General features: G+C 38.5%; 1 protein-coding gene across 1 annotated transcript in view; it reads left to right on the top strand.

Annotated features, from left to right (window-relative positions):
- The window catches only part of LOC124286184 (endoplasmic reticulum aminopeptidase 1-like), a 49,940-nt gene extending 41,550 nt beyond the window's left edge, over nt 1-8,390 (top strand). The window contains 3 exon segments of the mRNA XM_046722530.1: nt 703-843; nt 3,257-3,338; nt 7,924-8,390. Of these exon segments, the coding sequence (XP_046578486.1) occupies nt 703-843; nt 3,257-3,338; nt 7,924-8,067 (367 nt within the window). The 3' untranslated portion in view covers nt 8,068-8,390.
- Nucleotides 8,391-16,146: the final 7,756 nt, after the last annotated feature.

The following is a 16,146-nucleotide window of genomic DNA, read 5'->3' as shown; positions in this document are numbered from 1 at the left end:
TTACTTTTTCCCGCCCTTTCAGGCAGGATTGCTCTTACATACACTCAATAACGTTAATTCCTGGTAATACCGCTAGACTGGGAGAAGCCTCATTTCGTCAACGGCGGATGGCATTGTTTATCACCGGGCTCACGAGTGGTAATTCACCTGATGGATCTAGCAGCTGATAGATGTAGATGTTAGAGGAGAAGGCCCTTCATTTAAAAACAACAAGCATGAATACGATAAGAATTGTTTGTGTTATTTTTTCAGCCGATATCCGTAAGTACCGCGAGAATAGGAAACGCCTTCCTACCAGATAGATTTCCAAATACAAGGCTTGGTGGTAAACCATATGCTATAAAACATTTACAATATTTTCAGACAGTGTACCTGTAAAGATCCGGGTTATCAAGCTATCACCATTGTCATAACTTGCTTGATAACAGTGATAGCGTCGACACCGAAATGTCACCTCTATTGCAGTAGAGAAGACTGTCTGTTCATCAAAATCATTCCTCTTCTCAAATACTGTTTGACTGATGAAGCTGAACTTTTCCGGCTTTCCTTTTGATGAAGACATGTTTCTCTTTCACTGCATTTTGATTCTGTGCTTTCTGGTTTTAAAAATATCATGATATCAAATTTTAGAGGTATGTTTAAAATCATATTCTTACAAGGCACAGAAAACTGTGAATGCTGATCATGTCAAATGTTGTCCAGGTACCTCGGCTTCAGCCTCAACAAGTCCAAGGTTCGGTCCCAGGACACCGAGAGGGTCATCACGTCTATTGCAGCCAACCCCAGCGGCAAGCTCTGGGCCTGGAGGTTTCTCCAGCAGAACTGGGAAACATTCAGTGAAAGGTGAGACTGACCGGCACCCTTCTACTCTCTCTAGTCTTTCAGACTGCCTCCGTGGTGTAGTGGTTAGAGAGTCAGCTCGGAGAGCGGAAGGTCGCAGGTTCGATCCCTGCCTGCATCATACCAAAAGACGTTAAAATATGGTACTTGTTGGTCCAAGCCTGGCGCTCAGCATTAATGGGTACAACAAGGACTGGTCGGCTCAGAGTCAGTATAATGTGAGTGAGTGAGTGAGTGAGTTTAGTTTTACGCCACTTTTAGCAATATTCCAGCAATATCACTGCGGGGGACATCAGAAATGGGCATCACACACTGTACCCATGTGTGGAATAGAACCCGGGCCCTTGTTGTGACGAGCGAATGCCTTAACCACTAGGCTACCCCACCGCCCCTAGTATAATGTGTCTGAGTGGGGTATTCATGCTTAACTGCAGCATGGTATCTCAGCAGGCTTGCACTATAAAACCAGCTTAAGTCTGGGGTAGTACAAGCAGCCGCACATACACACGCATGCACGTCGTTATATGAGCAAAATATTCTAAAGAACGACGTTAAACCCCATTTCACCTCGCCTTAAGCCTTTCAATTATATGTTGACTGGATATGTTTTTATTTAGGTTAGAATTGGCCTTTAGTAATCCATGCTTGTTGTAAGAGGTGACTAATGGCAGGGGTGGAAATAACTTAAAAATTGCTAGTGTACTCCGGTACAGTGGCACATGTAAAATCACTTGCCCTGATAATTTCTCCGCTATACCGGCCGTTTTCTTGTTGATTTTTTAAATAAACAACCTAACTAACATTGGAATATCAACTGGACACCGGTACAGTATGATATACAAATATGCTTGCCGACAGAAAAAAACACTGGACTCGGGCGTTGGGCAATGGGTTATTTCCACCCCTGTAATGGGATCAGATGGTCAGACTCACTGACTATGGTGACACATGTCATTGTATCCCAATTGCATAGATCAGTGCTCATGATGTTGATCACTGGATTGTCTTGCCCAGACTTAATTATATACAGACCTATGCTATATAGCTGCAATATTGTGGAGTGCAGTGTTAAACATCAAACAAACAATGCATTTACGTGTTAAACTTACTGTATGTTATTGAATGTAGAAACTTGAACTTTGATTCAGTACCTGTTAATTATATTCAAAACCAAACACGAAAGTGATGTTTCAAATTGGAAACATTTTAAGGTATTGAATTAATTTGAAACCTCTAAATTGACATGACAGTTGGTATATCTCCTGTGTACCATGACAATGATTAGCTTTTTGGTTATGGTTGAGCCCAGTATTTCAAGGATGAAAACACAAATTCAGAAATCAGTGAAGATCGGTATAAATCTCCATATGTTTTTTACATTACAACTAAATCATAATGTTCTCCTAAACAGGGAGGTGGGGTAGCCTAGTGGTTAAAGCATTAGCTCGTCACGCCAAACACCCAGGTTCAATTCCCACATGGGTATTGTGTGTGAAGCCCATTGCTTGTGTCCCCCATTGTGATATTGCTGGAATATTGCTACAAGCAGCGTAAAACTAAATTCACTACATCATTTGAACCTCTTCATGTTATACCGAGGCGGTGGGGTAGCCTAGTGGCTAAAGCGTTGGCTCGTCACGCCGAAGACCCGGGTTCGAATCCCCACATGGGTACAATGTGTGAAGCCCATTTCTGGTGATGTTGCTGGAATATTGCTAAAAGCGGCGTAAAGCCAAACTCAGTCAGTCAGTCATGTTATGCCCTACATGAGATGTGTCAGCTGAACAACCTGTTAACCCAGCAGAAAATGGGCTCCAGGTGGGATAAGTCATAGAGGATATTATATGAGTGCCCATGTCATACTATGTTTACGACACGAGTGCCTAAATGTTGGTATTTCCGAGCGAGAGCGAGTGATATGTAGATATTTAGGCACGAGTGTCGTAAACGTAGTATGACATGGGCACTCATATAATATTCTGTTTATTACCGAAGTCGTCAAATTGAGGAAAATAAACCCAAATCTACTTTCAAACACAGGCTGGCTACCATCTGTTGCCGCATGTAGAACGCAACGTCACAGAAGGAATGTGACGTCACATGGCCTTACTCGTGACGTCACGTCACCATGACAAAGTGATATTTTGCCCTAGGGCATCGATGAAAAATATGAACCCCGATATGTTGGCCCTCGTAGGTAATAAATGTGATTATTAACCTCCTAGCACCTCACAGGCAGCTTGGGTTATCCTGGGTAATTGTATCCCGCGCTATGAGCATGCTATCGGTGTGGATTTAGCGCAATATAAATGGACTAATTATTAAAAATATTATATGACTTTGTGACGTGTCGTTGAACAGCTTTGAATTGGAGACCAGGCGCCATCCGTTGTCATTATATATTATATTGTTCCAGGTACAAGGAAGGTTCTTTTGGGATGTCTCACCTCATCAAGGGTGTTGCGTCTCACTTCAGTACACAGTTCGACTATGACGAGGTAAGTACCTGCCACCAGTCACACCTGTAATGAGTCTCCTGTGTCTCTAGCCACCATTAACATATCTACAATTCTGTAAGGGATTAGCTTGTACCTGCCACCAGTCACACCTGTCATGAGTCTCGTGTGTCTCTAGCCACCATTAACATATCTACAATTCTGTAAGGGATTAGCTTGTACCTGCCACCAGTCACACCTGTAATGAGTCTCCTGTGTCTCTATCCACCATTAACATATCTACAATTCTGTAAGGGATTAGCTTGTACCTGCCACCAGTCACACCTGTAATGAGTCTCCTGTGTCTCTAGCCACCATTAACATATCTACAATTCTGTAAGGGATTAGCTTGTACCTGCCACCAGTCACACCTGTAATGAGTCTCCTGTGTCTCTATCCACCATTAACATATCTACAGTTCTGTAAGGGATTAGCTTGTACCTGCCACCAGTCACACCTGTAATGAGTCTCCTGTGTCTCTATCCACCATTAACATATCTACAGTTCTGTAAGGGGATTAGCTTGTACCTGCCACCAGTCACACCTGTAATGAGTCTCCTGTGTCTCTATCCACCATTAACATATCTACAATTCTGTAAGGGATTAGCTTGTACCTGCCATCAGTCACACCTGTAATGAGTCTCCTGTGTCTCTATCCACCATTAACATATCTACAGTTCTGTAAGGGATTAGCTTGTACCTGCCACCAGTCACACCTGTAATGAGTCTCCTGTGTCTCTATCCACCATTAACATATCTACAATTCTGTAAGGGATTAGCTTGTACCTGCCACCAGTCACACCTGTAATGAGTCTCCTGTGTCTCTATCCACCATTAACATATCTACAATTCTGTAAGGGATTAGCTTGTACCTGCCACCAGTCACACCTGTAATGAGTCTCCTGTGTCTCTATCCACCATTAACATATCTACAATTCTGTAAGGATTAGCTTGTACCTGCCATCCAGTCACACCTGTAATGAGTCTCCTGTGTCTCTATCCACCATTAACATATCTACAATTCTGTAAAGGATTAGCTTGTACCTGCCATCAGTCACACCTGTAATGAGTCTCCTGTGTCTCTATCCACCATTAACATATCTACAATTCTGTAAGGGATTAGCTTGTACCTGCCATCAGTCACACCTGTAATGAGTCTCCTGTGTCTCTATCCACCATTAACATATCTACAATTCTGTAAGGGATTAGCTTGTACCTGCCACCAGTCACACCTGTAATGAGTCTCCTGTGTCTCTATCCACCATTAACATATCTACAATTCTGTAAGGGATTAGCTTGTACCTGCCACCAGTCACACCTGTAATGAGTCTCCTGTGTCTCTATCCACCATTGACATATCTACAATTCTGTAAAGGATGAGCTTGTACCTGCCATCAGTCACACCTGTAATGAGTCTCGTGTGTCTCTATCCACCATTAACATATCTACAATTCTGTAAGGGATTAGCTTGTACCTGCCATCAGTCACACCTGTAATGAGTCTCCTGTGTCTCTATCTCCTGTGGGATCTCTATCCACCATTAATGACATGTGTCTCTATCTTGACATATCTCAATTCTGCAAAGGATGAGCTTGTACCTGCCATCAGTCACACCTGTAATGAGTCTCCTGTGTCTCTATCCACCATTAACATATCTACAATTCTGTAAGGGATTAGCTTGTACCTGCCATCAGTCACACCTGTAATGAGTCTCCTGTGTCTCTATCCACCATTGACATATCTACAATTCTGTAAAGGATGAGCTTGTACCTGCCATCAGTCACACCTGTAATGAGTCTCCTGTGTCTCTATCCACCATTAACATATCTACAATTCTGTAAGGGATTAGCTTGTACCTGCCATCAGTCACACCTGTAATGAGTCTCCTGTGTCTCTATCCACCATTAACATATCTACAATTCTGTAAGGGATTAGCTTGATGCTTCTGTGTAGTCAGCATTCATAGGTGCAGTGGACAGACAGTCCCCCAGAGATTTTAGTTGGTATTTCCAGGAGTCATCATCATTAATGGTTATTCCACATCAAATATTATACATCTGCTCCTAGATATAAGCATCTAAAACGTTCTTTACCTGTTATATGAAGAAACAACATTCTTCAGCTGTTGTTCAAAGGAACAATGTTCCCAATCTGTTTTCATTGGGAAGAATGTTCTGTACTTTATTCTAAGAAACAATGTTCTGTATCTGTTATTGCTAGGAATAATGTTCTAGATCTTTTATTATTAGGATCAATGCTCTACATCTGTTACTCCTTGGAACAATATTCTCTGTATATGTTATTTCTAGGAACAATATTCTCTGTATCTGTTATTCCTAGGAACAATATTCTATGTATCTGTTATTCCTAGGAACAAAGTTCTATATATGTTATTCCTAGAAACAATAGTCTCTGCATCTGTTATTCATAGAAACAATGTTCTCTGCATCTGTTAATCCTAGAAACAATGTTCTCTATATCTGTTAATCCTAGGAACAATGTTCTCTGTATCTGTTATTCCTTGGAACAATATTCTCTGTATCTGTTAATCCTAGAAACAATGTTCTATATCTGTTAATCCTAGGAACAATGTCCTATATATATTATTCCTAGGAATAATGTTCTTTGTATTTGTTATTCATAGGAACAATATGCTCTGTAGCTGTTATTCCTAGGAACAATATTCTCTGTATCTATTATTCCTAAGAACAATATTCTCTGTATCTGTTATTCCTAGGAACAATATTCTCTGTAGCTGTTATTCCTAGGAACAATATTCTCTGTAGCTGTTATTCCTAGGAACAATATTCTCTGTATCTATTATTCCTAAGAACAATATTCTCTGTAGCTGTTTTTCCTAGGAACAATATTCTCTGTATGTTATTCCTAAGAACAATATTCTCTGTATTTGTTATTGCTAGGAACAATATTCTCTGTAGCTGTTATTCCTAGGAACAATATTCTCTGTATCTGTTATTCCTAAGAACAATATTCTCTGTAGCTGTTATTCCTAGGAACAATATTCTCTGTAGCTGTTATTCCTAGGAACAATATTCTCTGTATTTGTTATTCCTAGTAACAATATATATTTGTCTGTATTCTGTTATTCCTAAGAACAATATTCTCTGTAGCTGTTATTCCTAGGAACAATATTCTTTGTATTCTATTATTCCTAAGAACAATATTCTCTGTATTTGTTATTGCTGGAACAATATTCCTAGGAACAATATTCTCTGTAGCTGTTATTCCTGGTAACAATATTCTCTGTGCTGTTATTCCTAGGAACAATATTCTCTGTATCTGTTATTCCTAGGAACAATATTCTCTGTTATTCTGTATATTCCTAGGAACAATATTCTCTGTAGCTGTTATTCCTAGGAACAATATTCTCTGTAGCTGTTATTCCTAGGAACAATATTCTCTGTAGCTGTTATTCCTAAGAACAATATTCTCTGTAGCTGTTATTCCTAGGAACAATATTCTCTGTAGCTGTTATTCCTAGGAACAATATTCTCTGTAGCTGTTATTCCTAGTAACAATATATACTCTGTATCTGTTATTCCTAAGAACAATATTCTCTGTATCTGTTATTCCTAGGAACAATATTCTTTGTATCTATTATTCCTAAGAACAATATTCTCTGTAGCTGTTATTCCTAGGAACAATATTCTCTGTAGCTGTTATTCCTAGTAACAATATTCTCTGTAGCTGTTATTCCTAGTAACAATATTCTTTGTATCTATTATTCCTGGCAATAATATTCTCTGTAGCTGTTATTCCTAGTAACAATATATACTCTGTATCTGTTATTCCTAAGAACAATATTCTGTATCTTGTTATTCCTAGGAACAATATTCTCTGTATCTGTTATTCCTAGGAACAATATTCTCTGTATCTGTTATTCCTAGGAACAATATTCTCTGTATCTGTTATTCCTAGGAACAATATTCTCTGTATCTGTTATTCTAGGAACAATATTCTCTGTATCTGTTATTCCTAGGAACAATATTCTCTGTATCTGTTATTCCTGGAACAATATTCTCTGTATCTGTTATTCCTAGGAACAATATTCTCTGTATCTGTTATTCCTAAGAACAATATTCTCTGTATCTGTTATTCCTAGGAACAATATTCTCTGTATCTATTATTCCTAAGGAACAATATTCTCTGTATCTGTTATTCCTAGGAACAATATTCTCTGTAGCTGTTATTCCTAGTAACAATATTTACTCTGTAGCTGTTATTCCTAGTAACAATATATACTCTGTATGTGTTATTGCTAGGAACAATATTCTCTGTATTTGTTATTGCTAGGAACAATATTCTTTGTATCTATTATTCCTGGCAACAATATTCTCTGTATCTGTTAATCCTAGAAACAATGTCCTATATATATTATTCCTAGGAATAATATTCTTTGTATTTGTTATTCATAGGAACAATGTTCTATATATATTATTCATAGGAAAAATGTTCTTTGTATCTGCTATTTATAGGAACAATATTCTCTGTATCTGCTATTCCTAGGAACAATATTCTCTGTATTCGTTATTCCATGAACAGTGTTTGTTATATATGTTATTTCCAGGTACACAATTTCTTCGCCAAGAGGGATGCTGGGTCCGGAACCAGAGCTGTGAAACAGTCGCTGGAGAAAATACAGATGAACATTGATTGGCTGGAGAAAAATGAAGCAGAGGTCACGGATTGGCTGAATCAGCATTCAAGCTGAAGTTTGTAGAAAAGATTGAGAGTCAAAAGTTTTATCGAAAGTCTTACGTGATATGTTTTAATCATGTAATTAATATCAATCTTTGAAGCTTTATTTCAAAGAGATTTATATTTCTAAACAGGGGTGAGGGATAATCTGATGGATAATGAACTCAAGCATCATGACCAGGCCTGGGTTCAGTACCACACATGGTACAATGTAATGTATGGTGTGTTCTGCCATAATGGGATCTAATTTTAACAAAATATGTGATAAGGCCAGACCAATTTTATTTCTTGTTTTACAGATTTTTGTCCTCAGAAAACCTAAAGCAGGAGGAAAAACAATAAAAAATCAAAGTGATATTCCTTTTAAATACTAAAAGTATTTTACTTTTGGCAATTTGTGAAGTGTATATGGGGCAAAAAAACAATCTAAAAAATATTCTTGTAAGGTTACATTTTGGGCCAATAAAAACATTAGGATTTTATTTTTGAATGGGGAAAATTAGTTTTTATTTATTTTTTTCTTATTCTTTAAAAATATAACCGGCAGAACCGTAAAACAAGAAATGAAATTGGTCTGGCCTAATCTAGTAATTTTACTGTCCTTCATTGACTGAGTTTTATCAATTTTATGTATTTATCATGAATTTAGAACTAGTTTTAGTCACGATATGGTTGAAATATTGCCGATGTGACTTAAAATATGTGACTTACTCACTCACTCTTGCCATGATGCTACTGGAATTTTGAGAAAGGTATCAAACCAAACTGTCCTTTTATTTGAGCTCTTATCAGTTCCCTGTTTATTTTTCTGTCTGAATTGAAATCAAATGATTCTTTTCTTAATGGAAAAACATGATAAAAATAACCATATTCCAATGCAGTATTGACCAGTATGAGAGCTATTGTGCTCACAAGACTGCACAATGTTGGACCTCTCACAGAAATTTACGGTATTTACCAGGGTTAACAGTTCTCTGTAAGACTGTGGGGTGTTAATTTGATTTATTTTCATGTTTGCCTGGTTGTGAACTTGGTAATTAGGGTCAGGTGTTAGCAAACACGGCCATCATACAATCCTGGAAAATCCTCAGACTTGCCGTGATGGGTGTACCTGTGTATGTCTCTGGAAGCCAAACCAAGACTTTCCTGGATGGTGGGTCTCCTTTAGGCCAGACCAATTTTATTTCTTGTTTTATGGATCGGCTGGTCATATTTTTTCAAGAATAAGAATTCAAAATCAAATTTCTCCTCTCAAAATTTGAAATCCTAATGTTAACGTGATATAAGTGAAATACTCTTGAAATCAGTGTGAAGCCTAAACTCACTCAACTTATGTTTAGTTGATATAAACAAACCAAAAGAGTTAACATGGAAACTTTGGGTTTTTTTGCCTCCTGCCTTCAGGTTTTCTAAGAACAAAATCCGTAAAGCAAGAAACAAAACTGGTGTGTCATTATCAGGAATAGCAGTCTGTTAAAAACAGAAGAATTCTTATGGAGGAGAGTGAAATTTTTAAAAGATTGTCACAAAGGGGTCCTTTTTGGTCTGTATTGATAAACATATATTATGATCTTAGGTATACTTGTAATTTGAACAGATTTTAAATAATGAAGAAGCAGAGTTTAGAATGAACTCCTTCAAACAAAGGAGTAGATTCAGTGTTAGGGGAAGGACGTTTATTGACTGTGTTTTATGTGTGTTGTATTGGCATTGTGATATTCCAATGAGGAAAACCTTGTTTTCAGTCTTAGTAAACTTAGGCTCAGTATTATTCGTTACACAGATGCTGAGTCTAACAAAACCTTGTGGAAGGTTGCGTCAGATAACCTTTTCAATTGACCAATCAGAACACAGCTTACCAAATCACGAAAATTGACATTCGCACATATCTTTTGAACTTTTACCTCCAAAAAGATTTTAACAAAGGATTCCGAATGCTATTTTCCGTACGATCGGTTCCTAGTGAGGCACGCCACTGCAGTGAGTAAACAGTCGCTGAAAATTGTGTTTTGTCAGTATTCAAGCATGTCAGCTTGCGGAAATATTAGCTAATGATAGCCATGTCAACAGAAACCCCAAAGCGTATATACTGCAGGTCAAATATCTGTGTTTTATGCAAGTTTCATTTGTTGGGAGATCAGTGTTGGCGACCGGGGAAGATAAAATCCATTTTGTAAGTCCTGCCGAACCATAAATAGTAGCTGTTGTCTCATTGGTTAAATCCGTTCGGCCGTCTCCCGTTTGATTGGACGGTCATAGGTCGCTCAAGGGTTACCTGGCGCGACCTTCCACAAGGTTTTGTTAGACTCAGTATAGCAGTGTAACGAATAATACCGAGTCTAAGTTTACTTAGACTGACCTTGTTTGCATATTATGAGTAGTTCTTTGTGCAATGAGATTTTAATTTTTATTGTTTTGTCATATCATGTTTGAAGTCAGCTTCAGGTAATACAATGTCACAAGATACCTTCACATAACTACATTTTGTGGGTGCATGGATGGTCATTATCATTGGGCCATTTGCTGTGTGGAGTTGCCTCCCTTAGGAGTGCCAGAAACAGATGATCGTGGGCTGGAATCCTGAATTTGCCCTGATTAAATTAGGATCATACTGAAACATTTGCATCACCAAATGGTAACTATCTACCTTTATCAATGTGAGGTGTTCTCCCACAGAATGCTCCGACTCCATGACGCAACTGAAATACTGTTGTAAGCGTTGTTTATTCTAACTCGCTCAGTCACGAAATTGCAATAGGAATGGATTTATTGCAGCCATGTTTTCATACTTCTATATGTGTTATATCTTATATGTGCTTGTTTAAAATAATGTGTTATCTCATGTTGCTGATAATTTGTATGTGTGTACTTTTATTTCTTGTTTTTAAAAAATCCATTTTTCTCATGGTGCTTATAAACCAAATATTGTAATCAAAACAACATATTTAGCTTTGTTCACATTTCACATTGTTTAGCTTAATACGAAATAACTGTAGATATTATTTTTGGGTCAACAAATACTGTATTTTGATGGGAGATACAGGGGGAGGGATACAAACAGCAGAGGGACCAACTGCTAAATGTTCTAGATGTTGCTGGGTGGTGGGGTAGCCCAGTGGTTAAAGCGTTCACTCAGCACACCAAAGACCCGGGTTCGATTCCCCTCATGGGTACAATGTGTGAAGCCCATTTCTGGTGTCCCCAGCTGTGATATTGCTAAAAGCGGCATTAAACTAAAATCACTCATTATATATATTTTTAATTCAGCTCAAAATATATTGTATAGTTACTTAGTGTGGTTCAAAACACTACTTTGACCTTGACCTACATTTCATCATCAATAACCTTGACACTCTTTATGTGATATGTTTCATTGGCTGGATAACACAATGGTGAAGGCATCGCATGTTTTTGGGACAATCTTGTCTTATTGTACATACAGGATGTCCATTGAATCAGTGTTATTGATGAGATAGCATCCTATAAACTATTTGATCTTCCTCCTTCGTCTGTCACTTCCAACATGTTGCCCTCATCTTTGTGACTGTCCTACTTGGTCATCATCACAGTTCTGTCCACCTTTCTTGTTGCCGATATAAAATATGATTATTTCAAACCAAAGCAACTTTGAAGATACCTGGATATATTTTTGCAATGAAATATTGAATATTTGAAGTAAAGTAATTATTCTTTCAAGTAGGAAAAAATGTTTTCTTTATAAGGGGGTATTGGGAGTTTTCAACACCGTTTCTGCAGAGGGCGGGTTAGTTCTTTCAGCTGGTACGCAACTTTGATGTTGTCTTTAGATTAGGAGATTGGTAGAACCGATTTTAAGATATCTGAAGACATTGAAATATTCCTCTGATATTTTGGCTGGTTTTATAGGTGATGATTTATGCTCTGGATGGTTTCATGTGATGCTTGCAACATTGGTGGTTTTATGTGATCATTAATCAATAGCCTTGTCTATCAACAGTGTAATGTCTTCATGGCACTCAAACAGATTCTGTGGAAATCCTTCAATGTAACTGTTACATAATTGAACATAGAGATTTTTCTGGGTTACATCTTCTTTTTATTCTTGAGTACAACGCTTCAGGACTTGTTTTGGCTCCATCATCAGGTAAAGCTGAGCAGTAACAGTTACAGTATCTTTTTGAACAGTTGGGGCGGTGGGGTAGCCTAGTGGTTAAAGCGTTTGCTCGTCACGCCGAAGACCTGGGTTTGAATCCCCACATGGGTACAATGTGTGAAGCCCATTTCTGGTGTCCCCTGCCGTGATGTAGCTGGAATATTGCTAAAAGCGGCATAAAACCAAACTCAGTCAGTATTTGAACAGTTACTGTTCAGTTTTACCTGATGATGGAGCCAGAACAAGTCCTGAAACGTTCTCAAGAATAAAAAGAAGATGTAACCCAGAAAAATCTTTATGTTCATCAAATAGCATCTTCTAAAGTGCCAACCAAGCATCTGTTACATAATTACACTATATAATCCCGGCTTGTTGACATGGGCATCCATTGGTCACAAGGCTGAGCAGGAAGTGTTACCAGGAATCTCCTCTGTTGACATCAAACACTGGAAGCTGAAGGTCTCTGCCGACTGTGTCAACTGGCTGTTTGGTTGTGCTGAATAACCAACACAGATGTCTGCCGACTGTGTCAACTGGCTGTTTGGTTGTGCTGAATAACCAACACAGATGTCTGCCGACTGTGTCAACTGGCTGTTTGGTTGTGCTGAATAACCAACACAGATGTCTGCAGTCAGTACAGTTGGTTGTATAATGGGAACATTACCAGTAGTTGCATATTTATTGATACCAGTCACAGCACTTCTGTTTTCACTTTTCATTGCCCTGCATGTGGACAGTACCGGTATGTTTGCACAGGCTGGAGAATTTATTCCCAGGATGGGCAACAGTTGAACAGGTCTTGGATATGGGTATAGTAATGATAACTTCTTTGAGTTGCAATTTAGGAGTTGGGAAGTCCAATATAGAACACAAATTACGGATAACAACTTTTATTTGTGAGCATGACATTTCGATACAGATTCTTGTACCGTTGTCCTGCTTGTCAAGTTTAGTCTATATTATAGTAATGAAACTGAACCCCAAACATATCATAGGCCATTCAGTGACAACATATTAGCCTGCTCAGGGTCTACCCTTAACATTAGATCAACAGCCTCATGCTGGAGGCCACTCCTTATCCCTGATGAATGTTTTAAACTTAAATATATAGTCCGTTTGGCCGATGAATTGCAATCTAACTCGAAAACTAATAAACATAAAAAACTCAATGAAACGCTAATCATAATCAAAACATCAGACCAACTCTGTGATTTGTTTGCAGAATTTATGTTCTAAAATTAAAAAAGTTGTTTAACAATGTATCATTAAATTTTTTACACAGTTCACTATTTGTTACGAGGGAGGAGTGCAGAGAAAGGGACAGCCAGGTGTTAGAGAAGCAAGTGCCGACAACGTTATTGATTCATTAACCTGTGCTGTGCCGTCTCCATCCTTTCTCGCACACCTGGCTGTCCCTTTCTCTGCACTCCTCCCTCGTAACAAATAGTGAACTGTGTCGATATTTTAATGATAGTCTGTTAAACAACTTTTTTATTTTTAGGACATAAATTCTGCAAAAACCTCACAGAGTTGGTCTGAGGTGATGATTATGATCAGTGTTTCATTGAGTATTTTATGTTTATTTGTTTTCGAGTTAGATTGCAATTCCTCGGTCTGCTTTTGAGCCAAACGGACTATAGACTGTTTTTTTATCATGTACTGGGTATTCTTTGGATGGAAGATGGTGGATTGATGACTGTTTATTGTTACATTACATTTTACATGTTTTGTGAAGTATTCTCCAAGTTGTGTTTGTTACTGGTTGTGAGACTCATCCTTTTGTCCATTAATGTAATATATCTGTCTGTGTATGTCTTGAGCTTCTGCCACATCAGTCAGAGGTGGTTAGAACATCACCTCAGCTGCATCATATAAATGATCCATCTGATGATAGATGACATGCAGCCTGCTAGGTTAGAAGACAAACAGTAGGGCCATGTAACATGTTATACTTGGGATTACACTTTCTCATTTAAGTACAGATTCCAGTGCTTTTGTTAGGTTTAGTCCCATCCGGGATTTGACCCTACACTCTCAGAGTCCCTAGTCGCCAGCACACAAAGTCAGCGATCTAGCCCACTCAGCCTCTGCAGCTTCCATGAAGGAGCCTTGTTAATTTAATGCATTTCACAATTCCACTGTCGGCCTGCTTGAAATAGGAACATCACATAGCATATATGTACCTATATCAGAATAACGGTACTGCCAAAACGTACATTTTTCATCTCAACAATGACAAAGAAAAGCAAAATATTTCTAACTGTATTTTCTTTTTTTTATGCCATGAGTATATTTGGATTTCTACTTGTGATGACAGTGTAAAATATTTTCCTGAACACAAGCTACAGTTAGCAGTCAGTCTGCTGTCACGGCACTGGTGTTTGTAACCGTGAGTGTTGAATCTCACTGCTACCGCAGCCATGCCACATGGTGAGTGTTACGTACTACATTCCATTCGTGTATGTATTAAGTCTTGTCAGCCATTTCTTGTCCAAATAAAGACATAAATTTAAATTAGTGTTGTTTTCATTAAATAACAAGTCTGTCGGTCTCTCGCCTGTTGGGATTCTGCTTTGTTTGTTGTTAGCTACCATGCTCAGAAATATTCCAGCTATATGGCGGCGGTCTGTAAATAATCGACCCTGGACTAGACAATCCAGTGATCAACAACACAAGCATCGAACTACGCAATTGGTTGGTGTGTTGTTTAATGCAGCACTCAGAAATATTCCAGCTATATGACGGTGGTCTGTAAATAATCAACTCTGGACTAGACAATCCAGTGATCAACAACATGAGCATCGATCTACGCAATTGGGAATTGATGACATATCAACAAATCAGCGAGCCTGACCACCCGATCCCATTAGTCGCCTCTTACGACAAGCATGGGTTGCTAAAGACCAATTGCAATGAATGTAGATTTGTTGAAAACAGGTCATTCAAAACTGTTCCATCACACTCAAGATTTCTCCTTGATATATCACAAGCTTTCACAAAACACAAAGCAGAATTTCTGCAAAATAAGTTTATTGAGACGTATTTCGTCCCTGCTGACATAGCCTTGGTTATGCCTACCTGTACAAGATAACAGAAGATACCTCCATAGCTAGACACTACAGATAGCCAGCAGACGCATCTCATCACACAGTAACAATGTAGCAATGACGAGACATGATGAAGATGCAAACAAAATAACATGGGATGTAAATGACATCAATTTGAGACATTGTTCTCTCCTAAAGCAGAAAACAGAACCATCTCTTTTTTTGTTTTATGCTTCAGTCAGCAATATTCCAGCTGTATAGGTAGCCAATCTGGACCAGACAAGCAGGTGATTGAAATGCCTGAACAAAGACCAATGGCATCAACTTATTCACAGGCTTGCAATCAGCTATATTGCGGTCAGCCTATTCACAGGGTGGCAATCTGCCTATTCACAGCCTTGCAATTAGCCTATTCACAGGCTTGCATTTGGCCTATTCACAGGCTCTCAATAAGCCTATTCACAGGCTCACCCACCCAATCTTTATTAGTGAGACAAGCAGGGGATATTGGGAACGTATTCTGAGGACCTTTTCTTGATTGTCTGACATTACATTCAAAGCATATTCCTAAATCTGGGTATCATTTCAGTAAGTATGATTGCCTGGTTGATGTCCTTGCAATTAACTCGTCAATGCACAGCTTAAAAAACTCAGCTTCGGTGTTCCAAATTAATTCTGATAACAGTTAGATGGAATTGAATAGCCTTTTCAGCTGTTTCACATCATGGCGACACACATGATAATAAGCTTCAAACATCACACCTGATTCTTGGACATTGTAAGCTTCAACACCAACTCCAGGTCACGGCCCGCGATATATGTGGAATATTGCCGAGTGCAGTATAAAACAACAACCAGCTCATGATACGCCTGATCAGTGATGCTGTGAGGGTTTGGAAATGGAAAACCTGAT

The sequence above is a fragment of the Haliotis rubra genome, unplaced genomic scaffold, assembly GCF_003918875.1.
Source record: "Haliotis rubra isolate DU_JTF1 unplaced genomic scaffold, ASM391887v1 Scf378, whole genome shotgun sequence".
In the NCBI taxonomy this organism is placed as follows: domain Eukaryota; kingdom Metazoa; phylum Mollusca; class Gastropoda; order Lepetellida; family Haliotidae; genus Haliotis; species Haliotis rubra.
This window is presented reverse-complemented; position numbering and strand designations above follow the sequence as displayed.